This window comes from Prionailurus viverrinus, chromosome A2 (genome assembly GCF_022837055.1).
Source record: "Prionailurus viverrinus isolate Anna chromosome A2, UM_Priviv_1.0, whole genome shotgun sequence".
NCBI lineage: Eukaryota > Metazoa > Chordata > Mammalia > Carnivora > Felidae > Prionailurus > Prionailurus viverrinus.
Genome location: NC_062562.1, coordinates 8,275,995 through 8,286,425, shown reverse-complemented (window position 1 = coordinate 8,286,425; position 10,431 = coordinate 8,275,995). Strand labels below are relative to the sequence as shown.

Below are 10,431 nucleotides of genomic sequence, written 5' to 3'. Positions count from 1 at the left end.
CACTGTAGGTAGCATCACTGACTGGCTAAATTCTATCATGTGACCTGCCCTCCCACTGTGCCAACATGGCGACGCCCAGGTCCTAATCCGGGAAACGTGCACCCAGGCTAATACGGTCCTGGACGCCCGGAGCGAAGGTGAGAAGGACGTGGGCGACGCGGGGAGGGATCCAGGCCAGTGTCGGGCCCGCTAGAGGGCTTCTGGCCTCTGGCTTCTCAGGGGCCGGTACTCCGAAGATGGCGTGTAGTGTCAGCTTACCGAGGCCGCAGGGTCTTAATCTTTACTGATGTATAGGCCACCTGGCCCGGGGACGCAGCTCCCTGATGCTCTTCCTGTGCCCTCCCCCGCCCCCCCAAACCAGGCTTGGCAGGGAGAGGCTCCCGCGGATGCCCCGTGCGAGAATCGGTCTGTGGCTAAGTCTAACTCTCCGCTCCACGCGCAGTCTCTGTAGAGCCAGGTTTATGGAGGGGCAGCCGCAGGGGCCGCCGAATCCAGCCGGCATGGAGAACGGCACCGAGCCCTGCGGAGAAGAGCGAGCATCCGAGGCTCAGGAGACGACGGTCACCGAGGGGGCCGCCAAGATAGCCTTCCCCAGCGCCAACGAAGTCTTCTACAACCCGGTGCAAGAGTTCAACCGGGACCTGACGTGAGCAGGGGTGTGGGGCCAGCTTGGCAGAGGGCAGTGCATCTGCAAGGTTGAGGGAGTGTGAGGTAACCAACCCCCCCGTCTCTCCCGCAGATGTGCCGTGATCACCGAGTTTGCTCGCATTCAGCTTGGGGCCAAAGGAATCCAGAGTGAGTTGAGGTCCAGTCTCCCTGTGGGCCGGGGTCACGCAGAGCTCGCTCCCTGCCCTGCCCCGCCCCCTTTCCCTTAAAGTTCTAAAAGGCTGCAGGCACCTTGCAGGCCCTGGGTTCATTTCCTTCAGGCCTTCCCCAGGGGCTTTGAGGAAGATTTTCTCCCATGAATCTTCTGTATACTGAGGAATAGGGGGAGGTCTCTCAGAGGGAGCTTTGAGACCCCTGACTTGTGCTTCTGGGTGGCTGCAGTCAAGGTGCCAGGTGAGAAGGACGTGCAAAAGGTGGTCGTGGACTTGTCAGAGCAAGAGGAGGAAAAGGCTGAACTGAAAAAGGGTGCAAACCTGGCCTCGGGAGACCAACCTCGAACAGCTGCCGTTGGGGAGATCTGCGAGGTGGGGCCTGGACAGAGGAGGTGGCGGCCCCGGAGTCCTCCAGTAATGGAGGAAGGAAGGCTCCTGAGGCCGGAGAGCTATAGGAAGTGGGTGGTGGGGGCTCCTTGGGGCCCAGCAGAGGATAGAGGTATCCACGTGAGTGGGGCTCCCTGATTACTCCCAACAGGAAGGCCTTCGAGTGCTAGAGGGTCTGGCAGCCTCGGGCCTACGTTCCATTCGCTTTGCACGAGAGGTGCCTGGACTCCAGTCTGTAGTTGCCAACGATGCCTCTGCCCGAGCCGTGGATCTCATGTGCCGTAATGTGCAGCTCAACGCTGTGGCCCACCTGGTACATCCCAGGCAGGCCGATGCCAGGTAGGTTTGGGGCAGCCGAGCCTCATGGCTGGAACGTGCATGCCAGAGCAAGGCTGCCTGGGCTCAAGTCCTAAGTCCATCATATTCTTGCTCTTTGGCCTTGGGAGAGTGCCTTAGCCTCTCTGAGCCCCCGTTTTCTTGTCTATAAAATGAGAATGTTAGTATCATAGGAGTTGCTCTGTTGATTAAGTGAGAGATGATGCTTAGATAGCCAGAAATAAGTCCCATTATGGTTTCCATTTTATTTTCATTTGTATTTTCTTATTCTAGAGACAGAGAGTGCACGAGCAGGGGAGAGGGACAGAGGGAAGGAGAGAGAGAATCTCAAGCAGACTCCATGCTAAGGGTGGAGTAGGGCTCCATCCCATGACCTCCAGGACCATGGCCCAAGCTGGTCACAGGTCACTGAGTGGTCCACCAGCTGAGCCACCCAGATTCCCCTATGGTTTCCATTTTACTTTTTTTTTTTAAAATTAATTAATTTTTTAATTCACATCCAAGTTAGTTAGCATATAGTGCAATAATGTTTGCAGGAATAGATTTTGTGATTTATCCTGTGTGTATAACACCCAGTGCTCATCCCAACAAGTGTCCTCCTTAATGTCCCTTACCCATTTAGCCCATCCCCCCCCCACAACCCCTCCAGCCACCCTCAGTTTGTTCCTTGTATTTAAGAGTCTCTTGTGTTTTGTCCCCCCTCCTTGTTTTTATATCATCTTTGCTTCCTTTCCCTTCTGTTCATCTGTTTTATATCTTAAAGTCCTCATATGAGTGAAGTCATAGATTTGTCTTTCTCTGGCTGACCAATTTCGCTTAGCATAATACCCTCTAGTTCCATCCATGTAGTTGCCAATGGTAAGATTTCGTTCTTGATTGCCGAGTAATACACTATTTTGTGTGTGTGTATATATATACACACACACACACATATGTACATATATGTATATGTATATGTATGTGTATACGTATATGCCACATCTTTATCCATTCACCCATCCACGGACATTTGGGCTCTTTCCATACTTTGGCTATTGTCCTTAGCACTGCTATAAACATGGGGGTGCATGTGCCCCTTTGAAACGTCACACCTGTATCCTTGGATAAATACCTAGTAGTGCAATTGCTGGGTCATAGGGTAGTTCTATTTTTAATTTTTTGAGGAACCTCCATACTGTTTTCCAGAGTGGCTGCACCAGTTTGCATTCCCTCCAGCAGGGCAAAAGAGATCCTCTTTCTCTGCATCCTCATCAACATCTGTTGTTGCCGGAGTTGTTAATGTGAGCCGTTCTGACAGATGTGAAGTGCTATCTCATTGGCGTTTCGATTTGTATTTCCCTGATGGTGAGTGATGTTGAGCATTTCTTCATGTGTCTGTTAGCCAGGATGTCTTCTTTGGAAAAGTGTCTATTCATGTGTTTTGCCCATTTCTTCACTGGATTATTTGTTTTTTGGGTGTTGAGTTTGATAAGTTCTTTCTAGATTTTGGACACTAACCCTTTGATACGTCGTTTGCAAATGTCTTCTCCCATTCTGTTGGGTGCCTTTTAGTTTTGCTGATTCCTTCGCTGTGCAGAGGCTTTTTATTTCGATGAGGTCCCAATAGTTCATTTTTGCTTTTGTTTCCCTTGCCTCCGGAGACCTGTTGAGTAAGAAGTTGCTGTGGCTGAGGCCAGAGAGGTTTTTGCCTGCTTTCTCCTCGAGGATTTTGATGGCTTCCTGACTTACATTTAGGTGCTTCATCCATTTTGAGTTTCTTTTTGTGTATAGTGTAGGAAAGTGGTCCAGGTTCATTTTTCTGCATGTTGCTGTCCAGTTTTCCCAGCACTATTCGCTCAAGAGACTGTCTTTATTCCTTTGGATATTCTTTGCTGCTTTGTCGAAGATTAGTTGGCCATAATGTTTGTGGGTCCATTTCTGGGTTGTCTATTCTGTCCCGTTGATCTGAGTGTCTGTTTTTGAGCCAATACCATACTGTCTTGATGATGACAGCTTTGTAATACAGCTTGAAGTCCGGGATTGTGATGCCTCCTGCTTTGGTTTTCTTTTTCAGGATTGCTTTGGCTATTCAGCGTCTTTTCTGATTCAGATTTTAAGGTTTTTTGTTCTAGCTCTGTGAAGAATGCTGGTGTTATTTTGATAGGCATTGCATTGAATATGTAGATTCCTTTGGGGAGTATCGACGTTTTAACAATAGTTGTTCTTCCAACCCAGGAGCATGGAATCTTTTTCCATTTTTTTGTGTCTTCAGTTTCTTCCATAAGTTTTCTTTCGCTTTCAGCATATAGATTTTTCACCTCTTTGGTTAGGTTCATTCCTAGATATTCTGTGGTTTTTGGTGCAGTTGTAAATGGGATCAATTCCTTGATTTCTCTCTCTGTTGCTTCACTATTGGTGTATAGAAATGCAACTGATTTCTGTGCATTGATTTTATATCCTGCGACTTTGCTGAATTCATGGATCAGTTCAGCAGTTTTTTGTGGAATCTTTTGCGTGTTCCATATAGAGTGTCAGGTCATCCTGCACAGAATGAAAGTTTGACTTCTCCTTGCCGATTTGGATGCATTTTATTCCTTTGTGTTGTCTGATTGCTGAGGCTAAGACCTCCAATACTACGTTAAATAGCAGTGGCGAGAGTGGACATCCCTGTCGTGGTCCTGACCTTAGGGGGAAAGCTCTCAGTTTTTCCCCACTGAGGATGATATTAGCCGCGGGTCTTTCATATATGGCTTTTATGATCTCGACGTATGATCCTTCTATCCCTACTTTCTTGAGGGTTTTTATCAAGAAAGGATGCTGGATTTTGTCAAATGCTTTCTCTGCATCTATTGAGAGGATCACGTGGTTCTTGTCCTTTCTTTAATTGATGTGATAAACCACACTGATTGTTTTGCTATGGTTTCCATTGTAGACTTAACTTCTCAACTTCTGGTACTTTTATTCATTCAAATGAGCCAGCACAAAGCCAGTATCCACAATGTGCCAGGCATCAGTAAACAAAATAGGCAAAATCCCTGACCTTGGGGCATTCACATTCTAATGCTGGGGTCCAGCAAACAGCAGCCTGGGAGGCCCCCTGGGAGGCCAGAGCCTGGGTTGTTGTGTTTTTTTTGGCCCACCAGCTAAGAATTTTTTGCATTTTCTTTTCTTTTCTTGAGAGAGCGCTCGCACTTGCTGGAGAGTGGGGAGAGGGGCAGAGGGAGAGAGAGAATCCCAAACAGGCTGCCTGCTCAGGGCAGAGCCCAGTGTGGGGGTTCCATCCCACGACCTTGAGATCATGACCTGAGCCGAAATCAAGAGTTGGACCCTCAACGGGCTGAGGCAGGCATCCCATGTTTTTTGCATTTTTAAAGGGTTTAAAAAAAAAAAAAAAAAAGGCACCATCTGTGGCCCACAAAGCCTAAAATATTTGCTATCTGACTTTTTACAGAGCACAAATAAAAAGTATTTGTTTTCTGGACTGTATTAGAATCTGGTAGGAAACAAAGACAGTGACAGCCAGATCAATGAGCAAACTATATAGTAAAAGTGGTGAAAAAGTGAAAAGAAAAGTAAAAGAAAAAAAAAAAAAGAAAAGTAAAACGTGAAAAGTGCTCTGGGAAAAAACTGGAGGTTGGAGGGGATGGAGGAAGGTGGTGGATGGGTTGTAATTTTATATATTTTATTTCATTTCATTTCATTTCATTTTATTTTTTATTAAAAGTGTTTTTTCAATGTTTATTTTTGAGAGAGAGACTGAGACAGAGCATGAGCGGGGGAGGGGCAGAGAGCGACAGGGAGAGAGAGAGAATCCCAAGCAGAGCCCGATTCGGGGCTCGAACTCATGGACTGTGAGATCGTGACCTGAGCCAAAATCAAGAGTCGGATGTTCAACCCACTGAGCCACCCAGGCGCCCCAGGTTGCAATTTTAAATAACAGTTAGGGTTGGCAACTTGGAGAAGACAGCATTTGCATTTCCTCACCTACAAAGGAAACGATAATGATTCCAAATCCGTAAGATTTGCCTGGAAGGTTATTTGATTGAAAGTTAATCTATAAACGGCTTGAAACAGTTGTCAGGCATATGTATGTCACGTCACCATTGGCTATTATCATTGCTGTTGTTAGACACGAGTACGCTGAGGCCCAAGGAAGAAAAGTCACGTGGTTGGTTAGCACATGGCCAGGCCAGGGTCCGAACCTAGCCAGCTGGCCTCCAAATGCAGGCCGAAACCATCACACCCAATGAGAGGACACGTGTAGGGGACAGAGCAGGTCCCTGATGCAGGGCGCTGAGGACCGGGGCCTTCTCGCTCCCAGGATGCTGATGTACCAGCACCAGAGGGCATCGGAGCGGTTTGACGTCATCGACCTGGACCCGTATGGCAGCCCCGCCCCCTTCTTGGATGCAGCCGTGCAGGCTGTGAGCGAAGGAGGTGAGGCCACACTGACCTGGGCACAGAGCAGGGCTCGGGGTTTCTGGAGGATCCTCACTGCTCAGGCCTTCCTTGCAGGTCTGCTGTGCGTCACCTGCACCGACATGGCAGTGCTGGCGGGGAACAGCGGGGAGACCTGTTACAGCAAGTACGGGGCCATGGCCCTCAAGAGCCGGGCCTGCCATGAGATGGTGAGCCGCCCTCCCCCCACCCCTTCCCACCCCGCAGACCTGCTTCGCTTCCTCCAGGCAGCAGGGGCCAGATCCATCCCAAGATGTTAAAGACAAGCAGGTCTATAGCCAGAATAGTTCTAGAGCCCGGACTTCCAGTTCTGGTCACTCGGACGGCAGTGGTTTTGCCCAGGGCGGGAGCCAGTGGCCGCATTATTTTTCCTAGTGCCCTCGGTTTTAACAACTCGTTCAAAATTGTTATTTAGGACAGTTTTCAGGAGTGGGTTTGGCTTTGGGTTCAAATCCTAGCTTTGCTGGCGCCTTTGGGTGATTCATTTCACCCTTCTGGGCCTCGCTTTTGGCCTCTGTGAAATGCCCACGATGGTGAATTGCCCTGGGGATTCGAGAGGGCGGGAGCCGGAAAGGAGGATGGCCTGGCTTTGTTCCGTAAGGGCCCTGTCACCAGGTCCTTGGAGCACATCACATAGCGCGGGGCACACGGATGTTGCTGCCCTGGATGGTGGGCCTGTGCGTTCCGTAACCACGTAGCACCCCCAGGAGGCCCATAAAGAGACTTAGACTGTTGTGATCCCGTCGATGGGGGAACTGAGGCATTCACTTGGCAGGGGTCACACAGCCAGGACGCTGCTTGGGCCTGGGCTTGCAACACCAGGGAGCCGCCTCTGAGCCTGTGCTTATGAGCACCTGGTGTGGCCCCAGGGTAGCTGGGAGGCGTCCGTGGAGGCAGGGCTGCTGGCTGATGCCCGCCTCCCACCCTCAGGCCCTGAGGATCGTCCTGCACAGCCTGGACCTCCGAGCCAACTGCTACCAGCGCTTTGTGGTGCCACTGCTCAGCGTCAGCGCTGACTTCTACGTGAGAGTTTTTGTCCGCGTCTTCACCGGCCAGGCCAAAGTCAAGGCCTCAGCCAGGTTAGTCTGGGGCAAGCAAGGGAAGCAACGAACAGAGGGGGGCAACAGGGCCTTTTGGGGCACGGGAGGAAACGGGACTCCTAACGGGGAGGAGCTGGGGTGCGGCGGTCAGGTTGGGGAGCTTATGAGCCCTGCCCCCCCCCCCCCCCCCCCCCCCCCAGCAAGCAGGCACTGGTGTTCCAGTGTGTGGGCTGCGGGACCTTTCACCTCCAGCGCCTTGGCAAAACGTCCGGAGCCTCTGGCAGCCGGTGAGCACGGGTGAGCCGGGGGAGGAAGGTGAAGGAGGCGTCCTAGGGTCGCCGCCCCCTAACCACCCCTCTCTCTGCAGGGTCAAGTTCTCTGCGGCCTGTGGTCCCCCAATCAGCCCTGAGTGTGAGCACTGTGGGCAGCGACACCAGGTGAGGCAGGGCCGGGGAAACCAGGGGGACGCTGGGGTTCCGGCTCTCTTGACACCTGGCCCTTTGCCCCCACCCCCCACCCCCGCCCCCACCCCCGCCATGTGTCTGTAGCTTGGCGGTCCCCTGTGGGCGGAGCCCATCCACGACCTGGACTTCGTGGGGCGCGTGCTGCAGGCTGTGAGCACCAATCCTGGCCGCTTCCACACCTCGGAGCGAATCCAGGGGGTCCTGAGCGTCATCACTGAGGTGGGGGCCCGGGGTGACGGGGAGGGGGCCCCGCCTGTGCCCAGCCATCCTTCCCCCACCCACCCCGCGCCCGTCCTGTCCCCACCGGCAGGAGCTCCCGGACGTGCCTCTCTACTACACGCTGGACCAGCTGAGCAGCACTATCCGCTGCAGCACGCCCAGCCTCCTGCAGCTGCGGTGAGTGCCCAGTCCCGGGCGGGAAGGAGTCTGCGCCCTTCGCCCGCCCTCTGGATGCCCTGGGGCAAGGCCGGCCCCCCTCAAGGCCAGAGTCTTGGGTAAAACAGCTTTCCAACAGGCCTACGTGCAGGTGCTTAGAAGAGAGCGCGGAGGCCTTGAGCCTTGGGGAGGGAGATAGTCTCCCCAACACGATCACTGGCATTACCCAGGCCGCGTAGTCACCGTGAGACGTTCAGCTGCGTCACACCCGCACGGATCAGCACTGGCTTTGGGGTCCGGCCCCCCGCCCCCCACCCACGGCCCCTCTTGGTCCCCAGGTCAGCTCTCCTCCATGCCGGCTTCCGGGTCTCACTCTCCCACGCCTGTAAGAATGCCGTGAAGACGGATGCCCCCTCCTCAGCCCTCTGGGACATCATGCGCTGCTGGGTGAGGGCTGGCCTGACCAGATGGGGGTGCGAGGCCGGGACATGGTCAGGCCCAGCGTCCCCTGACCTTTGAACTTTACCTCCCAGGAAAAGGAGTGTCCGGTGAAGCGGGAAAGGCTGTCAGAGGCCAGCCCTGCGTTCCGTATTCTCAGCGTGGAGCCCAGGTACGGGCACTGGTGTGGCTGCCCGCGGGCGTAGGGGGCTCACGTGTGGGCAGGGGACAACGCAGATCCTTCCCTCCACAGACACATGCTCATTCACCTGAGATCCAGAATCTTCCCGCTTCCCCTCCCCTTCTGCCCCTGCCCTGGTCTGGCCCCATCACTGCCCAGCTGGACCAGTGCTGCTGGCTCCGCCCTGGTCCCCCCCCCCCCACTCCGGCCCCCAGCCTCTCCCCACAGCAGCCACAGTACATCGGTGAGGACCGGAGTCAGACCTGTCCACCCTCTGTTTAGAAGCCTCTGTGACTCCCACCTCACTCATTAGAAACCCAAGTTCTGCCTGCAAGCTGTGTGCCATCTCCCTGTCCCCTCCCTCCCCCTTCATCCCCACTCTCCCTACCTCCCTCCATACTGGGCCTCCGCACTCACACTCCTCAGACGCAGCGCCCCCTTAGGGCCTTTATAAGGGCTGCTCTCTGTGCCTGGAGTGCCCATCCCGGGTCCCCTGAAGGCTCTTCCCTCCCTCCTTCAGGTGTCTCTGACCGCTCTGTCCTGTCCTGCGCCCCTTCTCCCGCCTCCCCATTCCCTTTGTCCTGCTCTGTTTTTCTCAAAACTCTCATCCGTGCCCTAACACGATACACTTCACTCACCTCTGATCTGTCCCATCGTCTCCCGCACTGGAACGTCGGCCTTACCAATGGCAGATCTTAGGCTCGTGGTGGGCACTGGATACATGTTCATTAACTGGATGAGAATCCCGACCCGGGCGGACACGGCCTTCCCAAGGCACGTGGAGCTGCACGGGGGTTGGCAGGTGGTCCGTGCACACCTGCGGGGCACCTGCCCCTCAGCCCCCACTCCCACGTCCCCAGGCTGCAGGCCAACTTCACCGTCCGGGATGACGCCAACCCCAGCTCCCGCCAGCGAGGACTCAAGCGCTTCCAGGCTAATCCTGAGGCCAACTGGGGCCCCCGGCCCCGTGCCCGGCCAGGGTGAGTGAGAGCGCGGGTGGCGGTGGGGCTTGCCCGGGGCAGGATGGGGTGCCAGCTACTCCTCTGCCTGCACAGGGGCAAGGCCGCAGGTGAAGCTGTGGAGGAGAGACGCAGGCTACACCAGAATAAGAGAAAGGAGCCAGCTGAGGACCCGGTCCAGCGGGCTGCCCGGCTCAAGACCTTTCCCTGTAAAAGATTCAAGGAGGTGAGGCACCCCCACCACCCCACACAGCAGCACCCAGGGATCGCCCTCCCTGCAGCAGGGCTGGGAGAACCGGGGCGGGCAGGGCGTGCGAGCGAGCTCCCCGTCTAGGAAGGGGACCCAGCAGAGGCTGCTGAGCACTGAGCCAGGGTTCACACCCACCGTTCTCCCACCAGGGCACCTGTCAACGCGGGGACCAGTGCTGCTACTCCCACAGCCCCCCAACACCCGAGGACACCGCTGCAGCCGCCTCCCCTGACCATCCCAAGACCTCTCACCAGAACCCGCCTGGGTCTGGCGTTGCCGCCGGTCCGGGTGTAGACTGAGCCAATAAAGATATGTCACCTTTCCGGCTGCCATTCGTCTGAGTCGGGAGGCTGCCTGCGGGTCTGTCTGTCCATCTGCCTTAGAGGCTCTGTCCGTCTCTCCAGCTGCGTGTCTGGAGCGTGCGTTCCTCTGGGCATCTTTTTTTGTTTCACTCCCTGGGGAAGCGCTACGCATCTGGAGGTTTGTCCCTGCCCGACCGAAGTGCTGTCAGTATTGCCATCTGGAGTGTTCTGTCTGTATGGGGGTGTGGGAGCTGACCGTCGGCCAGCGGGATGGTCTGTCCCGCAGCACGAGTCGCTCAGCCCGCCGCCCCTTTGCTGGCGCCTGCAGTTCCCCAGCCGGCCACGAGGCGGTAGCCGTGCGCTCGTGCTCGTGGGGCCTCCGCCCCCCTGTTGGCGTGCACCCAGACACAGGCGGGCCCTCCAGTCACCCAGCCCCTACCCTGC

At 55.0% G+C, this 10,431-nt stretch overlaps 1 protein-coding gene across 5 annotated transcripts; it reads left to right on the top strand.

The window, feature by feature from the left end:
• The first annotated feature begins 42 nt into the window (after window positions 1-42).
• On the top strand, window positions 43-10,017 carry TRMT1 (tRNA methyltransferase 1). Of its 5 annotated transcripts, XM_047826385.1 has the most exons (17): window positions 50-137; window positions 362-646; window positions 740-795; window positions 1,048-1,190; window positions 1,357-1,544; window positions 5,842-5,957; window positions 6,036-6,148; window positions 6,909-7,057; window positions 7,219-7,305; window positions 7,386-7,455; window positions 7,567-7,701; window positions 7,793-7,878; window positions 8,196-8,304; window positions 8,391-8,467; window positions 9,337-9,456; window positions 9,532-9,661; window positions 9,835-10,017. In XM_047826385.1, exons 2-17 carry the CDS (start codon window positions 387-389, stop codon window positions 9,982-9,984), a joined length of 1,989 nt encoding a protein of 662 aa, XP_047682341.1. In that variant the 5' UTR covers window positions 50-137; window positions 362-386; the 3' UTR covers window positions 9,985-10,017. The 5 variants fall into 5 exon arrangements, with proteins under 5 accessions (XP_047682333.1, XP_047682341.1, XP_047682325.1 ...); XM_047826377.1 differs by having other exon boundaries at window positions 43-137; window positions 443-646; window positions 5,842-6,148; XM_047826369.1 differs by having other exon boundaries at window positions 5,842-6,148.
• The last annotated feature ends 414 nt before the right edge of the window (window positions 10,018-10,431 follow it).

Coding starts and splice junctions, on each gene's coding strand:
- TRMT1 (XM_047826369.1), top strand. CDS start 387: ATGCCCCGTGCGAGAATCGGTCTGTGGCTAAGTCTAACTCTCCGCTCC. Junction 7,306..7,385: donor TCCGGAGCCTCTGGCAGCCG/GTGAGCACGGGT, acceptor CTCTCTCTGCAG/GGTCAAGTTCTCTGCGGCCT. Junction 8,305..8,390: donor GGGACATCATGCGCTGCTGG/GTGAGGGCTGGC, acceptor TTTACCTCCCAG/GAAAAGGAGTGTCCGGTGAA.